General features: G+C 43.2%; 1 protein-coding gene across 1 annotated transcript; it reads right to left on the bottom strand.

Annotated features, from left to right (window-relative positions):
• Window positions 1-7,809: 7,809 nt before the first annotated feature.
• On the bottom strand, window positions 7,810-9,420 carry LOC148876435 (uncharacterized). Its single transcript, XM_088965834.1, has one exon. The coding sequence runs from the start codon at window positions 9,173-9,175 to the stop codon at window positions 8,072-8,074; it is 1,104 nt and encodes a 367-aa protein (XP_088821960.1). The 5' UTR covers window positions 9,176-9,420; the 3' UTR covers window positions 7,810-8,071.
• Window positions 9,421-19,440: the final 10,020 nt, after the last annotated feature.

The following is a 19,440-nucleotide window of genomic DNA, read 5'->3' as shown; positions in this document are numbered from 1 at the left end:
TAATAAAAGATTTGCATTGTGTTTTTGAAATCTTGCGCAAATATAACATGAAGTTAAACCCTAACAAGTGTGTCTTCGGTGTCACCTCGGGTAAATTCCTAGGTTGCATAGCTAACCGATGTGGCATCGAAGCCAACCTTGAAAAAATAAAAGCCATCCTAAATATGAGGCCACCTCATAAATTGAAGGAGGTTCAGAGGCTAAACGGTCGTATAGCAGCTCTGAGCTGCTTCATGTCCAAGTCGGCAGATCATTGCCTGCCTTTTTTCAAAGCGATTAAAAAAAGTAAGGACTTTGAGTGGACCGAAGAGTGCCAACTCACTTTCAACTAGCTCAAAAAATATCTAACTAGTATCCCAGTTCTGACCCGACCCGAGGAGGGAGATGTTTTGAACCCGTACTTCTTTGCAGTGATGAGGTAGTCAACTCGGTACTGATAAAGGAAGTAGATCGGGTCCAATGACCTATCTACTATGTTAGTAAAGTTTTGCAGGACGTAGAAACAAGGTACCTAGAGATTGAGAAACTGGCGTACGCACTGGTCATCACAGCTCGGAAGCTTCGTCTGTACTTCCAAGCCCACACCGTCATAATTCTCACCAACAAACCTCTGAGGCAAATCTTACTCAAGCCTGAGGTCTCTGGAAGACTGACGAAGTGGGCCATCAAACTCAGTGAGTACGATATTCGGTATGAGCCTCGGACGACAATTAAGGCCCAAGCCTTAGCCGACTTCGTTGCAGAATGCACCTTCAGCACCACAATCCCTGAATTAATTGAGCTCGAGCACAGAGAAGAAGCTTCAACCAGTGCGGCACCAGTTTCGGTTAGAGCAAGGCCAACCTGGGACGAGGAGCCCTAGATCCTCCATGTAGACAGCTCATATAATCAGCAAGGAAGCGGAGCCGGCATCATTCTGTACGGGCCAAGCGGGGTGAAGCTAGAATACACACTTCGGTTCGTGTTCGTAGCATCCAACAACGAAGCAGAGTACGAAGCACTGATAGCCGGGCTCGCTCTAGCAAACGAAGTACAAGCCAAGCATGTCGTCATCTGTAGCGACTCCCAACTCGTGGTCAACTAGGTCACCGGCGATTACGAAGCTCATGACCCCACCATGATTGCTTATCTAGCCAAGGTAGCCAAGTATGTCATAATAGACGGACGGCTGTACCAGAGATCCTACACGCTCCCCTACTTGCGCTGCTTGCGACCCTCAGAGGCCGAGCTCGTTCTCCGCGACACTCATGAAGGCCTGTGTGGCGGACACTTGGGGGGTAGGGCTCTCGCCCAGAAAGCGCTACGACAGGGGTACTACTGGCCCACCACCAACCTGCTGCCGATCTGAAGTACCTCACTAGCTCATGACCCTTCGCATAGTGGGCAATCGACATTCTTGGACCATTCCCGCCAGCGACAGGACAAAGGAGATTCCTGGTGGTATAAGTGAATTACTTCACAAAGTGGGTGGAGGCAGAACCCCTAGCGACAATCACAGCTCGAAGCATACAAAACTTCTTTTGGAGGAGTATAGTATGTTGCTTTGGACTACCTCGGGTGCTTATCTCTGACAATGGTAAGTAGTTCGAAGATATTGATAGCTATAAATATATAACTCTAGCAAGTGTACTAGTTATCAAGTAGTATAAAATATCATTTCCACGGGGATTTAACAAAATAAGTATTAGAACCACAATCTTCCCTAATTATCTGGACAAACGAAATTCAGATTTGAGCAAGAACTATGGAAAATAAAAATTAGCATAAGAAAATAAAAGCAAAAGTGATCACTAATCGAATTTGCAATGGATGGAATCTAGGGCTTTTGGTCCACCTAACCAATGCAATGAATATTGATGGGTTCGATTAACCAAGATTATTTGTCATTCCCATAAGCTGAGGTCTTTTCAATTTTATTTAATATTCTCTCTCGAGATATACTAAACCTACGCCCATTAGGTAGCCCTTTGATCTCTCGAGTAGAGCTCTCAAGATGGGAGTGCATTAAGTCCAAGAAAACCATGAAATTCAGATGAATCATGTATATATATCTCTATATACCATTCAATTCACACTATGAATTATTCAGTCGATTATGTGAATTTCTCTCTCGATTCATTCACATTACTCAAATCAATTAAGAGGTGGCCAAACTCTTAATTGCATTAAGCACAGTAATTCATAGACTATATGAAAATCACAATCTTGGATAAATCATAAAGATAAAAATATATTCATTAACATGATTAGTCTTTCCTCAGCCCTAGTAAGAAACAAATCAGTTCATGATAAAAAAATTAAAGCAAACAAGGTGAAAGAAAGAACTCTTGGAATCGCCCATGGTGTTGAGATCTCCTCCTCTTGCCGCCACCTTCTTCTTGCAATTTCTTGAATTCTTGCTCCTTTCTTGACTGATTGCTTCTTGCTTCTTGATTCAATCCCCAAGATTGAGTGATCGTGTGATACTTAAAGCTGGTCCGCCCCCTCCTTTATATAGCTTAAAGGAGAGGGGGTGGTCTCCTACTTCCTCTTGAAGTTGATCTTTACAAGCATAGAAAGTCCTATCCTAATTCTAATATTATCTTTTTATCTAATGGACTCAATCCCTTTATCTTTCTAAGATTACATCAAGAATTTAGATCTGGAAAGACTCTTCTTAGTTTCTTGTTCTTGGATTCGTATTAGACCTCCTCTGCGAATTGGGTTTTAGCCAGGCTTTTCTACAAGTTGGGCTTCAGCTGCAAATTGGGCATTCCTACGAATTTTCCCCGACTTTGGGCCCGGATTTGACTTCGATGAAGGCTGAATATGCGAAACCCCAAAACATGAAAGTTATAACTTTTTCTCTTATCTTTCCAGTGGATCTTGAATCAGCCCATTCGGAGTTTGGATATGCGAGTTAGGCCCAGATTACTAAATAATGTTGAAATTGTGAAAAATCATCTGATTTGTCTTTCTTTGCTCCTGATGCCTTCTTTCATGCCGTGAACAGAAATATGAGTCCAATTAGATGCTAATTTAGTATAAAAGACATAATAATTGGAGATAAAAATATGATAAATTCTACTCTCATCAGATATCAAGTTTCAGAACTGGTGTGCTAAGATGGGGATACAACAGAATTTCACTTCGGTGGCACACCCCCAAGCAAACGGGCAGGCAGAAGTCACGAACAGAGCTATACTCCATGGACTAAAAGCCCACTTAGCCTGAGCTAAGGGACTATGGGTAGACGAACTGCCCAGTGTATTATGGGCCTACCGAACTACCGTGAAGACCGCCATGGGTGAAACCCCCTTCAATCTCACCTATGGCACAAAAGCGGTAATCCCAGCCGAGATCGAGGTGCCTACTTTACGCCTGGAGGCATATGACGAAGAAACCAATGATGACGAGCTCCGTACCAACCTTGACTTAGTGGAAGAAGTATGGGACCTCGCGTATATCCGGACCGCAGCCTACCAACAAAGAGTGGCTCGGTACTATAACGCCCGGGTCAAGAAGCAGCACTTTTGTGTCGGAGACCTAGTCCTTCGGAAAGTTATGGTGTCTGAGCCCAGTGTCGATAAGCTCGAACCAAACTGGGAAGGTCGTCCCTACCGAGTAAAGCAGGTACTTGAGGAAGGTACATACGAGCTCGAGACCTTAGAAGGAAGACAGGTACCTCGAATGTGGAACGTCAGCAATTTAAGGCGATACTACCTGTGATCGTCGAACTGGAGAGCGGACTGCGAGTCACTCCCAGAAATCTAAGGACTAAAAGTGATGAGCTGATAAAAGACCTCGGCATCATATAAGTCCTACTCGCCTCTTCGGCTTGGGCAAACTAGTCCCAGTCGCCTCTTCGGCATGGGTAATCAAGTCCCATTCACCTCTTTGGCATGGGCAAATAAGTCCTAGTTGCCTCCTCGGCATTGGCATATAAGTACTAGTCGCCTCTTCGGCATAGGCAAAGTACTTCTAATACCTAAAGCACAGACAGCTCGGGTGTGAGCCCTACGATGTCTAGCCCACTTTGGCATATATCAACAGGTTGGGCCCGTTAGGGACAACTGACATTTAAATGAGTAGCCCGTACATGGACTGGTCGGGTATATACACTGCAATGTCGCTCACCTCGGCGTACACTATGTAAAGTTGCCCCTACTAATTGTCCAGCTCGGTAACTCGACAATTTGGGTAACCTATACACTTGTTGCCTAGATCGGGAGCCATTTACACTTAGAATATTATTGCACAAGGATTGCTCAGAAATGTTTATATTTCATTGATAGAAAAAGTGTGAGTACAGAGATTTCTGTATAACCCAAGCTCGGTGGCCTTGGGGCATACATCTAAAACACAGAAAGAAGAAAAAGCCAGATTCACTCGTGAGGACTATCAGCCGGGTCGGTCTCCATGTGCTCTTTCGCGTCCTCTTGGCCCGAGGGGCCCGCCTCTTCGACCTCGCCGTCGCTTTCCTCCTCTGACGAGCTAGGCTCCTCATTTGCCACCTCTACCACCTCGGAAGTAAGGCCTGACATAGTGATGGCTCCAAGATCAAGATTGGGGAACTTCTGCCACACCAAGTACTTGCATAGCTTGAAGCTGGAACGGTAGGAGCTCGATCCATATTCGACCTAGAGATCTTGGAACTCTGAGGATTCCAAGCGTTCGATGGTGTGGCTTCTTTCTTCAGCCCACGCCTCTTGGATAGCGGTCTCGACGAACTTAGTCCGCTCCTAGATCGTCGCTTCGAGACTCTCGTTCTCTCGTTGAAGCTTCGCCTTCTCCTCGGTCAATGTTGAGATTAACTCCTGTTGCTTCTCCTTCTCCTCAGTCATGGCCAAGATCAGCTCCTGTTGACTTCGAGCTCCATTTTTGGCCCGAAGTATCTCACCCCGAGCTAGGTTCAGTTTGCGATGAAGCTGCTGTGTCTTTTCCTCGGCATCCTGAGTCCACTTCAGACGGATATTGGACTGGCATATCAATGAATGAATGGTAGAGTTCACCTAGCAAATACAATAGAGGCAAGTACATTTGAAATTGACAAAGAAATAAAATGTAAAGTAAAATATTTACCACCATGCAATAACCGGAAGCTCAGCTTTCGAGCATGGTTGTAGACATGTCAGCCCACTCCACGACCTCGTCTGGAAAGACGGAATCCTTGCTCTTGCACATTCCGAGCTGAAGAGTCATTATGCTCTGCTTGGAGGGCTTGGACCTTGGTGCAGAAGTGCTCTATGGCCTGTGAGGTTGGACGCTATACTACTAGGGTACAGAAGTGCTCCCCGGTTCATGAGGCTAAGCATCCTCCTCCTGGTCATCATCCAGGTCCACCTTGGGGGGTCGAGGACGAAACTCCTCCTCGGGGAGCCCGACAAAGATCGGCTCCACGACAAGGACTTTGAATGGGGTAGGGGCTGAAGGACCGGCCTCCCGGTGAGGCTTCTTTGAAGCCTTCATCTTTTTCCCTCTCTGGATGCTTTTGAGAAGGTCCTTGGCATTGACGTCCAACATGGTAACTACAAGAGCAAAAGGTTAGTCGCGAACTAAAAAGAAGCTTAAAGTAAAAAACCAAAGCGAAAACCTACCAGGAGGGCTCAAACCAACTCGCACAAGCTTCTCCTCGTTCAAGAAATCTTTCATCTCGAGGCCGAGGTCCCTCCACGAGTTGATAACTGCCATAGTTTTTGCATCCAAGCTCACCTCGGGATCCTTGATAGCTTCCCTCCAATGAGTTGGAAAAGACCACCCTTCGGGATTTTGGACACTAAAATACCTCCTCTTCTAGGCTACAACCTTGTTTGGGCAGCCGAATAGGATTTTGAACCCAGGCCAAGGTGAAAAATAATAGCTTTGTCTGACGTCCCCAAGCAGACAAGCAGAATTTTGCTTGATCGCACAGATCGAGCTGAAGGTATCTAAGGACAGAGGTCGATTATGTGTGGAGCAAGGAGATAGTACCAACTATATTCTGAATAGAGTTCAGATGTAGTTGGTCGGTGGTAATATTAAAAAACTTAACTACCTCTATGATGAAAGGGTGAAGCGGGAAGCGCAGCTCGGCCGCAAGCTACTCCTTAAAGACCACGAGCTCATGGTGATCATGAGCCCAAGGATATTGACCTGAGGGAAGACTAAAGACCAAGCTATTGGGAAGACAATAGTGAGCTACTAGGTACATTAACCTCTCCGAAGTCAAAGTAGGACCGAAGTCATCTGGATCCCAAACTCGGGAAGAAGACGGGGCCTCCGTTCTAGAGGACGGGCCCTTTTCCTGAATCTCAGTCTCCCCGAGCCGAGATGGCTCAACTTCAGGCACAGAAGTTCCCTCTAAGGACTGAAGAGGGGAGTCACCCAGTAGTGAGCTGACCTCCCCAGCAGGGGCCGCGGATTGTACCACGACACCCTCGACCTCACTAGAACTACCTAAAAGCCTATCTACGCTAGAACTAGACATGATTAAAAGGCAAAGGAAAAACAAACGAAGGAAAACACGAACTCACCAAAAAGAAGGACGACCTCGGAACACAAAGAGAAAGCGAGCTGAAAGACTCCGATGCGACCTCGGGAGAGCTCAATCACAGAATTTGTGGCGAGAAAAATGAGTCACGAACTCCCTATTTATAGCTGCTATGTCCGAGAACTAACGATCGAGATCGAAGCCATCCAACGGCTCCTAAGAAAACCGGTTGCGTGACTCCCGAGGATAAAATCGGTTTAGCACATTTTTTGACGTCCTCGGAGTTTATAGATTGTGTGATGTCCGCACGTAGGCCAGATACGACCTGGATTTTCCTGTTGAGTCGGGTGGCCGAACAAATCCGACCCGTGATTCATCTGGCCAGCTGCTCAAACTTCGGACCAAATCCACTTGGCTCATCATGAACTCCCCACACCGAGTCAGGACCCCTGGCTCGGGGAGTGAGGGGCAATTGATGTAGGGTGATTTGGCCCGACCTAGTAATAGGGGGACATGTGGACATGACCTAACCAGTAGGGTGACAACTCACTCCGACGAACCAAGTCTGCAATGGATCAAGCTTGGATAACCGAACTACCTTGGGGCAAGTCCACCTCGGGACAAGTCCACTTCGAGACGAGTTCACTTCGGTGCACGATCGCATCAGGACCACCTCAGTCCCAAGGCACCTCGACATTCGTACCGGGTCGAATTCAGAGGGCACTAGCTCGGGTAATATTGACCGACCACCGCTTGGCAACCCTGAAGATCTCGCCACCAGATTCCACGCCTTACGGGATCATGCCTTGTAACAGCTAGCATTATCTCCCCTGTCTGATTCGGGCGGAAGTGATGAATCTTATCAGTTGGCAGCGTTATCCCCAATTAACGTGGAAATGGACCTCATCATAACGAGAATCCTAGAACCAGTCCACAAAACCCGCGAGGACTCCACTATATAAAGGCTCCAGCCCCCGGGGGTGAAAGGTACGCGTAATCTCTGCTCATTAACTCTCTTGCATTCTAAGCTCGTATCAAGTCGCAATCAAGTACTGACTTAAGCATCGGGGCGACCTTGCCGGGTAAGCACCCCTGGGTTCTTTGATTCGCTTTTTGCATATCAACTGAGTCTGTCGTCTACTGGGAGCCAAATCACTTCCAACTGAGAGCAGCCGGATTGCACTACATAAGAACTTACCCTAGAATTTAAACTCGATTAACATTGAACTCAAATCGGGCATAATTGAATTTAAGCCTGAATTATTCAATTAAAATGCAAATAGCTTTTATTTGAACCGATCGTTTCTTTTATTTTTTTTTCCTTTTTTTGGGACAATGGAAACCATGAAGATGAAATTAGTATATATAAATGCCGGGACCCACCAACCCATGGATTCCAATCTCAGGGTTTGAAGACGGGTACCCCAGTGAAGCTGGCTTTATTGACTTCTTTCATTTTATTCTAATACAATTCAAAAATTACAAGGAATAAAGAAATTAATAAATAGTATATTATTTATATAATATATTAATCGCAAAATAGAAAGACCACCGTCTACGGTCTATCTGGTTTGCTTCTACGGTTCAAAGCAAGAATAAAGAGAGCTAAAGATCTTTGGATCATTATCGCGTAAGGGAGCCAAAGCTCCTGGATAGACCGTGGACCGTCGAATTGAACCGCAAGAAACCTAGAAGCCCTTGCTTGTAAGGCAAGAAGGTCTTCTTTTTCATCTCCTCTGAGACCGCCCGATTCACTGTATAATGCAACTCGTGAGCTGAAACCGGCCCTCTTCTCCTAGAACCGGATACCGACCCGGAGCTATCGGTCGACCGGATGCTCGAGTTCTTCACGTACTCCTGCTTCTTCGACGTCGACGGCACCGCGAATTTCCCGAGAGGATCCTTGTCCGTCACTCGACCTTCTGACGCGCTTCGGAACAACAGAAAATCTTTCAATCTCCATTTCTTGCTGCCCTTGCAAAACCACGACGAAGAGTAAGAAGAGGATTTCGAATTCGAGGAAGCGGCTTTTGTGCTTTGCTGTTGTTCTTCCTCCCAAGTAAACTCAGAAACCCTGAAAGGGGAGAGCGATCTGGTCTCTCTGCGGCCAGATTTTGAAGCAGGGACCCTTTCTCTCCCTCGATCGTGTTCTGGTTCTTTTTGCTCTTGTTGGCTTGCTGCTGCAAATGAATCGAAATCCTTCTTGTGCCGCGGGGAGAACGCTTCACGGAACATCTTTTTCTCCTGTGAGATGGGTGACTTGGACGTCCTCGGCGATGAAGCAGCGCTCTTCCGAGTGGGGAACTCGTCAACTCCGTCGGGAACCTGCAACCGCGACGGAGGTTTTAGGGGTCGGATGACGCCTCCATCGAAAAGTTCATCGGCGGTGAGAGAGGTTCTCTCTAACTGACCACTGAAATCAAAGGCGAAGTCGTCTTCGTTGCTGTCGTTGGATTTGGGTTCTGCCGGCTTCTCATCCCAGTTAAATGGGACGACAGTAGAAGAAGAAGAAGGCCCATCTCTGCTGCATGTGCCGTTGGTCCTAATCACGGAAAGGCCGTCGTTGATTTCACGGTAGATGGCAGCAACCCTGGTAGGACTAGTTGGAGCGCTGAAGTAGAACTCACCGAAACGTTTGGGGCTGGAAGGAGCGCTAATGTAGGGAGAAGAGCAGGCGCTATCGAAGTTGAAATCTATATTGGGCGGTGCTTGCATCACCACCTCCATGTTGAGTTTCGGTTTCACTCGTTACCGATCAATTGAGAATGTGGGACGGGAAGGGATGTGAGGGTTTTATGTTTAGCAGAAGAGAAGAAGAGAGAGATCTAGAGAGAGAGGGAGAGAGGGAGCCGCCTTTTTAATTTCTAACTTCACTGCCGCAGCCAGGTGACCGAAACGATAAGAAACAGAAAAGCTTTATAGCGACCAGAGTTGCGTGCGACCCCGATCAAATGGGAAGACGCCAGTGTTTGAACCAACGACCGTTTGATGTGAATCCATGTTATGTATTGTTTGTTTTCTTTTCTTTCAAACACCAGCTGTTCATATTTTCTTGAGAGTCCGTTATTTCGACAAGAAAGAATTCAAGTATGCTACGGTCCTAATTAATTAATTAAGTACAGGTACGCCAGCGATGAAAATAAAAAAATCAGATCAAATAATGTTGATGAATTAATTTTCATAGCTGACGTATTCAATTTCACTAGGCTGATTAAATACAGGATTGCAAGATATAGGTTGTGTTTAGTTTCATTGCCGTCTTTTCTTAAAATATTTGTGGCTGATCGATGCAAATCAGTGAAAAAAATGGGGAAAAGTACGGAGGCATACGATGCAGAATTTTGAATTCCAGCCCCTCTTACAATTATCCCTGTCCCTATAAATCACATCCTGACCGTGAATTTGGCATCAATTCAAGGTCATGATGCATTCTCCAGTTGGGCTGTACTTCTCCCAAAAAAAAAAAAGAAAATTGACTAACTCGTCTCCTATGTATATATATTCTCACGTTTTTTACAATTGATTAAATTCTTTACTTCCTTAAATTAACGGAAATATAGAAAAGAATTTTATTCATCATTAAACATTTGAACAACATCTTACTATCTTCTCGAAAAGCAAAACAGCCTCTCCACTTCCGACAACCCATTTGCTATTCTATTGGCCATAAATGTTGCACTTAATACAGAAGTATTTGATTGGAGAAGTATTTGTGTGGCAGCGCGTTTACAGGTTCAAGGGAAGCTTTGATTGCAAACAACCATCTATGTGCAACGAGGATACCTAGATTCCCTTCATTGCAATTTGTGGAATAGAGACGGGTGGCATTGGAGAAGTATTTGATTCGATTGGCAGCGCGTTTACAGGTTCAAGGGAAGCTTTCATTGCAAACAACCATCTATGTGCATCGAGGATATCTAGATTCCCTTCATTGCAATTTGATAATGTGCAATCTGGTGCTTCCTGTTGTTGGTGTACAATTCGGATGTCGGGCTGATTAGGCTGCCTGGTCGAGCTGCAAGAAAGATATTAGAGTATCCGAGTTGCTTTATTCGAGTGGGCATCCGATGCTTAAGTTAGCGAATTAAAGACATGATTGCTAGAATGCAAGAGAGGTAGAGTACTTGAGAGTTAAATCACACATACATTTTCTAAGGAAATGGATGCCTTTATATAAGCAAGCTATTGTGTGGCTCACGAAGCGCGTTTGAGATTTCCGGCACACCTGGTTTGGACGTGGTTTCATGTCCGTAGGTGGACTCTATGTAAGCAGGTAATGTTTATCTAGTCGTGCCTGAAGCAGGTGGGGTGATAAATTGCTCTTCCAACGTTGCATCGTGATCCCGAGGAAGTTGGAGAGAATAACCCGTTTAAGGAGAAGATCGCCCAACACATTAGACAGGTTGCTAACCGAACTCAGGTCAGGTCAATAGAAGCGGGTCGCCTCTCATGCAAACCTGTCAACTTGTCGAGCTGGTTCTTAGTTCATTTGCCGAGATGGTGACGAGGTCGTTGGGCGGGTTCAAAGTGTCTAGGGCACTTTCGTGGCATACTTGAGTGGTGCTAAGATGTCACCTGACTATGTTGCGGTGCCACATGTCCTCATATCATTAGAGGGCCAAATCGCCCCTCATCAATTGCCCCACTCCCGAGTCACTGCCGGTCTGGCGAATGGAGTAGGTAAGCGTGCAACAAGATTCAAATTTCAAATTCTAGGTTGGCATGCAAGTTGAGTGCTCAAAATTTAAAATTCAAATTCTCTCGTGAGCAATATGATTTTCTCAACCGTCAATTTGATGCCAAGATGCCTCATCCGTCGATTTTCTACACCCAAGGCTATAAATAGGGGGTCCCCGCTGGGGTCCCATTCTTATTGTTCTAAGATTTCCGACAAGGGAGTGGGGTGATTGCTTTAGAGGAGAATTCTATTGGGGATCACTATCAGATCGGTAAGTGAGATTTACCCAAAGTCGATTTCTATTTTCTAAAAGCTGGTGAGTTCTTTTCCATTCTTTAGTCATGTCCTCAAGTGAGTCCGAAGGGGGGTTGTCTTATTCTGCTTGGGCTGAGGAAGGGACCTCAGCATGAAATCGATAGGGTTCCCACACCGAGGCCTCAATATCTCAGTAGGAGTAGGAGGTCAGTTCCAAGTTCGGTCCTAGCAAGCCAAGTGGGTAAGAGATTGCTGGTTTAGTTTCAGCATTTCACATTCCCACTGTGTTCAATTGTATCTATCATGGCTTGGGCCAATTCCCATGGAGCTATGGCCAAGGTAAGGTCTGTGTCTTTGAGGAGGCATTGATCGCCAACCTACAACCTCCGATTTCCTTTGGACCCATTCATTGTTGAGGTGCTTTCTTTATGGTATTTCTTTGGGGAAACTCCATCCGAATGCTATCCAGACCCTCGTGGGGATGATTTCTCTTAGCTATCATCTTGATTTTCTTTTGGACATAGATCTCCTCTCTAGATGATTTATCTTAGGGATCGGAAGAGTAGGTATTTCTTCCTTTCTCGGGAGGTCGGCTGACCTATGGATACCGTCTGGCGACGTAGAGCGAGAAGGATCTCTGAAGTCAAGTTCGATGAAGAGTTGAGTGTTGAAGTTCAATTTCCCGTGAAGGAAGGGGAAATTCATCATATGGATGGCCGAACCATGCTAGATGGCTGAGCAAATTTTCAAAAATTTCTTTTTACCCATCTAGGAATTATATTCCTAGTTTTAGAAAAATTGCATTTTTCAAGGATCGTTCTTGCACTGAACCGGACCAGATCTGAAACCAAAAGGAAGAGAGAAATATACTTGATACGAAATCCACAAGTGTGCTCCCAAAATGGTAATTCACGCCCAAAGAGGGTACCAAAATCAGCTTCCACTGAAGATGGCATAGCTTGAATTGAAGTGAGTTCAACAACACAGTCTGTCGGCAAAAACTGTAATGCAACAACTTGGATCAAACAAGGAAGGTGAGCATGAATTGGATATGATATTTTCTTGTAAAAATAAGAAATCAGAATTGATCTTTATCAGTTCAAGAACTAGAGGTCGAACTAGGGTTTTGGGTAGCAAGAGCAGAAAGAGAGAACTGAGAGCAAATGCTATCATTGGAGCAGTTCGCCCTTCTCCTTTTATAAGCCTTAAGGATCAACACTCCTAATCCAATTAGGAGGGTCCTAATCCAAATCTTTATTTGGATTTGGACTCTTTAAGTGGATAAGACTTATCTTCTTATCCTAATTGCTGATCCAAACCCATATCCATACCCATATTTGCCCATGTCACATGACTACTTAAGCTGTCATGTGACCACTTGATTAATCTAATTAATCATGGGCTTTAGACCCATTAAACAAGAGACTCACGACCCTAAATAGTTGCTGGCCCATATGGCTCTCTTTGTATGGTGTGGAACCCCAACAATGACCTCATATAAGCGCATATGGGTTCAGCCCAACTTTTGTGAAAAAGCCTGGCTGAATTCATTGTCAAGTACAGTGAACCCCTGAGTCCATCAGTATAGACTTTTAATAGGCCCAACATTTACATTAAATGATCATTGAGTCCAACCATCCTATGAAGGCCCAAGGACAATAGACTTAAGTGAGATATAGCCCATCAGCTAAAACAACCCTAAATGATCTCTTACACTTAACCTCTCAGTCCATAATGATCAACCACTACCCGACAAGGAAGGACCTCTCCCCTGGCTGCAAGGTGCAATGTCGCATTCTCTACTCGGATGCGTCCATATGATGGATTTCTCATCCCCTTCATTATCTGCATATTAGATTAGCCTTCTCCTAATCTCATTAGGAAGTTTCTAGATTTGAATCATATTCAGATATGGACTCTCTGAGTGGATAGGGTTAAGACCCTATCCTATCTGTTGACCCATCTCAGAATTCGCCCATATTTAATATATTAAATAAGTCCAGTTCGAAATGGGCTTTAGGCCCATTAATCTTATGTGCTCACTTAACCTTCCTAACTGCTGTCAGTTGGGCTTCCTTGTATGGCGTGGGACCCAAGCATTGATCTACACATCAGCCACATGGGTTCGGCCCAGCCTTTGTTACAAGGCTTGGCCGAATACGCTGTTATGGACAGTGCAGCCCCTGAAACCCATTAAATGGGCTCTATGGACCCAACACTTACCCTAAGTGGTCTTTGGGCCAAGCCACCTTGTAACACCCAGGGACTGTGGGCAGATGCAAGATTAGCCCATCAGGTATTATCCTCAATGGTCTTACACTTAACCTCTCAGCCCATAATGATCATACACTGCCCGACAAGAGAGGACCTCTCCCTCGACTGCAAGGAACAGTGTTGCACTCTCCACTTATATGAATCCCGGGAATTAAAACCTTTTTGCAAACATTTTAGAAACCATAATATATATACTTTTATATCTCATATAAAATATACTTTGCAAAACAAATATCAACGATTGAAATCGGCTACCGACAGTCTTGATTTCCATCAGTGAGAGTGCATCCCCGATCATTACCTTTGTCCGATAAAGGGGCTAATCCTATCACTATGATCACCCACTGAGATGAATTCTCAGACTGTCCCAACATACCCAAGTTTTGACCCCCGCTAAGGATCTCACTGATTGGTACATCAAAGACAGCCCAATCCGACACCTAGTGCAGTATCATAACCGAGTCTAGGGGTCGGGTGTAACTTTCCAGTTTTGCCCATCAATCTCCAAAGTCCAGGGCAATACTGAAAATCTGGTCTAGTTCATAGATTCAATTAATCCTACATTGTATGTGCCTAGGGTCTCACCTTGGCACCTGAGATAGGCCACCCCAACCGACTTAGTGGCACCACAGTGTCAGCCTTATCAGGATAGGTCTCCCCAGACCGACCCACTGGCTGTGAACATTCTAAACTAACACGAGTTTCATTAAGTATCCAGTTTAAGGGTATTACACAGAAATATACCAAGGGAACATGAATCAAATATGTACTTTTATTCATTTACAATAAACTCATAAAGTACATCATTCTGATTGAAGCTAAGGGCATACAAACCTGTCCAACATCACTAATAACACACGTGACAAGATGTCTAATAGGATTAGAAAGGACACTAGAGATAAACAGTGACATCACCTGCGTCATGTCAGCCTAAGAGGTTCGCGAAAGGAAGTACCACATGTGTATTATGAGAATCCTCAAACGAAAGGAAAACTCGTCATTGAGATATCTCATAAGACATAAGGCGAAACCCTAGTGGTGGCCCGATGGGCCGGCCCGGCCCCCGGACGGGCTTGAACATGTTTATAGTCCCGCATGCTTAAACTCGGGCCAAAAAGCCTAGCCCGCAATAAATTCGAGCCGGGCTCGGGTTTTGTCAAAATAGCCAACCCGACCTAAAATTAGAATAAAAAAGGGTTATGTGATTATGTCCATTTGAATAATTTTTTTTATTTAAGAATGTAAAACTGTGTTTTAAAACGTAAAAGAAAAGGAAAAAAACCATCTTGTTGGCCCATTGTTCATTTAGGAAAAAAACCATATGAATTTTTAATTTTAATTTGAATAGGGAAAATTGTAATTTTTTTATTAGGTCGGGCTTCAGGCTCGGGCTCTGGGCTCGGGCCCAAGTTATAGGCCTGTTGGTTAGGCCGGACTCGGACTCGGGCTCGGGCCTAGCGTATTTCCATTAATGATGAGTAAAAGCCTAGCTTGGCCCATGAATAGGAACCAAGATTCCCTTCCCTAATGAGAATCAAACACTTTTGTCTCCTTCCTTTCGGGACCTTGGGATCTCTCCTTATAAATAGGGGTCTAAATTATAATGAGATCATCATTTTATCACTTCATTCGCCCTAGCCTTTAACCTACCTCTTGTTCTCGGCTTTCCTTTGTCTTTCAAGGAGACCCTACATGTAGATTTACCTCCCTACTTGCACCACCTATATAAAGATAACATTTACTTAGGGTCTGTTTGGTTTGAGAGAATAGAACCCTAGAATTGGAATCGGAATGGGTCATTGCATTTCTGAATGTTTGGTAGATCAGAATGGGAATGAGTAGGTGGAATGTCACTCCCGACCCCCTCCCCCGGAATGGGATTCACATTCTGTAGTTGATGGATGCTCAACGCTATTTTTGGGATAATCATATATTACATAATAGAGACTGTTGCTTATGTCATCAATGCCATCAACGCCCAAATTGTTGCTTATGTCAACGTGGTTTGTTTTTTTTTGTCCCCAAAAAGTCTCTAACTCAAAATATATTTAAAAAAACATTTAATGTGCTTGCTCACCATCTAGAGGTGTAAATCGGGCCGTGTTGCCTGCGGCCCGACATGACATCTACAGGCTGTGTCAAGCCCGGCACAATCATGCGGGTTGTGCTAGGCCTGGGGTTTTAGGTCCACGATTTGGCACGACACGGCACGACCGAGTGGGTCATGCCACCCGTGGCCTACGGGCCAACATGGCCCAACCCACGACCCAATCCAGCATAGCTCGGGCACGACCCAACACGTCCCATATATTATTTATATTATATATATTATATATATTTATATAATATTATACAAATTATAATTATATAATAATATATAGTATATAATATATTAATAAGATAAATATTTATTTTAATTTTATTATACTAATTTATTTAATTATTGTATATATAAGAAATTGTATACACAAAATTCATATAAAATTAAAATTTAAGTTTTTTGTCAATTTTTTTTAAATAAATAGCTTTGGCCCGATGCACAACCCGACTTAGCCCACGGGCCCGCATGGGTCTGGGTTGTGGGTCAGGCCAGGCCGACCCCCAAAATTTTCACCGGAAATGATAGCATGGCCCGTGACGGCTCGGGGGCCAGCACGACACAGCCTAGCATGACTCACTTTACACCTCTATCACCACCTAATGTATTACACATTGTATTTGACACACAAACCGATTCCAACCTCTTAATGAACCAAATAGCAACAATCTGAGTCCAATTCCAATTCCTATATGAACCAAACATGTAGGAGAAATAGACCATTTCGATTCCGATTCTAAGAGATTCTTATTCTGATTCCAATCATGAACCAAACAGACCCTTAATTCATTCCTTGCATTTACCACGGTCAATCACCTCGAACAACACAAATTTATTCTCTTTCACTCTACTAGCTTGAATCACCAACCCGAGTTATCACCCCGGGCCCTCTGTTGTTTATTTTATTAAAGACATCAATTGTGCCCATGGTGTGCAGCTGACGACCCTTATCTTCTTTGATGACTTTATGTCATCAATATTTATTTACTATATTGTTTGGTAATATTTAAAGTTTTACCACCTTTAAGATAAAATAGAACTTTTTTTGCTTCATATAGTCAAGGTAAGACTCTTGAAAAATACACATTATAAGAAAACGTTGGACATGTCTTTCATGTGTCCCACCTTTGAGAAAAATGTAAGAATTATGTACAAACTGATTTATTAGCATTTTTATTTTTATTTTTAAAAAGTTTTTAATTCAAGAAAATGTAGAAATTGGCGATTTGATGGGAACATTTAAATGACTTGGAAAGGCAAATATACTCCATGAGTGGCGAAGAAAAGTGCTGCATAATTTGGGAAAATTATTAGTAGTAACTATCTTTCAATTTTTTTCTTATTTTCTATCAAACCAAACACAACCTAAAGATACGACGAAACCCATTCAAAGAGATATAGTTTCACATATTCTTCTTAATTCCCATGTTTTTAAGGTGGGAAAACAATGCTGCATAAGCTCATTAATTGTTTAAGCCCCTCATCTGAAAGTGATTATTTTTAAGCACTTATTGGGAAAAATGCTTGGATGTTTTTTCAAATGCTTTTTGAAAAAGCTTTATTGCATTTCTAACCTATCTTGGCCTATGATGTAATTTTCCAAATACTCATACTCATACTACCCCATTTGAAAAAAGCACTTATTCACCAAATATTCATAAGCACTTATTAGGATAAACACTTACACTCCCAAATGGGGGCTAAGAGTTCAGTTCATCTTTTTCCATTTTCTTTTAACAGTTTTCTTTATACCAAATGATTCTCAACAAAAAGTTTTTGCAATTGTCCTAGTGAGGCGAGCCGGGGTGGGTGGGTTTATACTCGGCTTGTCTTTTTTTTTTTTTGTTCTTGTAAGATGTCTTTTTTTATTCTTTATGGGTGTCAGCATGCATGCTCTAGATGATCTACAAACATTTGTCAATCATACAACAAAGCAAATTAATTTGTATGTTTATCATCGCTGTTCTACGAATGAATGCTGTGTTCACAACTTAATGAAGGTAATGAAGAGAGGAAACTATTGGTGAGGTCATATAAAGGAAACTAGGAGAAAATGTTTTAAAAAGTCAACAAAAAAGGGACGATGTAATTTAAAAACAGTGATCAGTGACGATGACTCGAAGAGGTTTTCCAACTACCAATCGAACACCGCCTGAATTGGCGGTACTCGCTGTTCCCTTCTTCTATCTGTCGTCCTCTTGTAATGAGGGTTCCTGTAGTCCATTCATAAGGTGCATTACACGGCGGACTCATTTGGCCATGTGTTTAATCTCACAATCAACATCAGTATTGATGGTGTATTCTTATCTGTAATTCACTTTTGTTATGATAATGTGATGAGAGATTCATCATATAGATAGTCGAACCCTACAGGAAGGTTGGGCGAAATTTCAAAAAATTTTTCTCCCATGTGAGAATCACATTCCCTATTTTAGAAAATTACATTTTCAAAGATCAATCTTGAAACCAAACCGGACCAGATCTGAAACCAAAAGGGAGTAATGAGATATACCTAATATGAAGTAATAGTAAACCCCCAATGAAGGTGTTTACGCCCAAAAAGAAAACCAAAGACTCCTTCCACTGAAGATGACACGGTGCGAGGTGAATTAGAATCAGCAGGGCGGTTTTTCAACAAGAACCAATTTTTTCAACAAGAATATGATGGAGGGCTGGTAAGCACGACTTCAAATTACCTTTTCCAGCAAAAGACAATATCAAGAACCGTTCTTGATCACTCCCATTGATGGAGATCGAACTAGGATGGGTGGCAAGAGCAAGAACAAGAGCAGAAGACAAAAACAATCAAACTATATTGTCTTCTCTCTTAAATCAGTAGACTATCTGTTGGAAATGGTGTATCTCTGTAGGTTTGCCTTGCTCTCCTATTTATAGCCTTAAAAAGAGGTTTTCATAATCCCATTAGGAGTTTCCTAATCCAAATCTTATATTTGGATCTGAACTCTCTTTAAGAGATAAAGATAATCTCTTATCTTATCTACAGATAAATATCAGCCTTCATAATCAAATTAGGAGTTTCCTGATCCAAATCTTTATTTGGATCTGGACTCTTTAAGTGGATAGGGATAATCCCTTATCCTATCTACTGATCCAGTTTGAATTGGGCTTTAGGCCCATTAAGTCTATGTGCTCACTAGCCCTCTTAATTTGATGCCTAGTTGGCTATCCTTGTATAGTGTGGGACCCAAATATTGATGTACACATCAGCCACATTGGTTCAACCCAGCCTCTGTTACAAGGCCTGGCCGAATTCACTGTAGGAGACAGTGAACCCTTGAGTCCATCACCATGGGCTCTTAATGAGCCCAACATTTATACTAAATGGTCATTGGGTCAAGCCACCTTATAAAAACCCAAGGACTGTGGGCAAATACAAGATTATCCCATCAGGTATTACCTTAAATGGTCTTACACTTAACCTCTCAGCCCATAATGATCAAACATTGCCCGACAAGAGAGGACATCTCCCTCGGCTGCAAGGTACAGTGCTATACTCTCTACTCAATGGATCACGGGAATTAAAACATTTTGCAAACATTTTGAAACCATAATGTATATATATATATATATATATATTTAATATATTTTGCAAAACAAATTTCAACGGTTGAAATTAAGTGCCGGCAGTTTTGGTTTCCATTAGAGAGAGTGCATCACCGATCATTC

This window comes from Nelumbo lutea, chromosome 1 (assembly GCF_056320005.1).
Source record: "Nelumbo lutea isolate HS-2025 chromosome 1, American lotus-T2T, whole genome shotgun sequence".
Classification (NCBI taxonomy): domain Eukaryota; kingdom Viridiplantae; phylum Streptophyta; class Magnoliopsida; order Proteales; family Nelumbonaceae; genus Nelumbo; species Nelumbo lutea.
Note: the sequence above shows the minus strand (reverse complement) of the source record. Positions and strands in the feature narration are given on the sequence as shown.

Bases quoted from the DNA above. Each gene is read 5' to 3' on its own strand.
- LOC148876435 (XM_088965834.1), bottom strand. From the start codon at position 9,175: ATGGAGGTGGTGATGCAAGCACCGCCCAATATAGATTTCAACTTCGAT.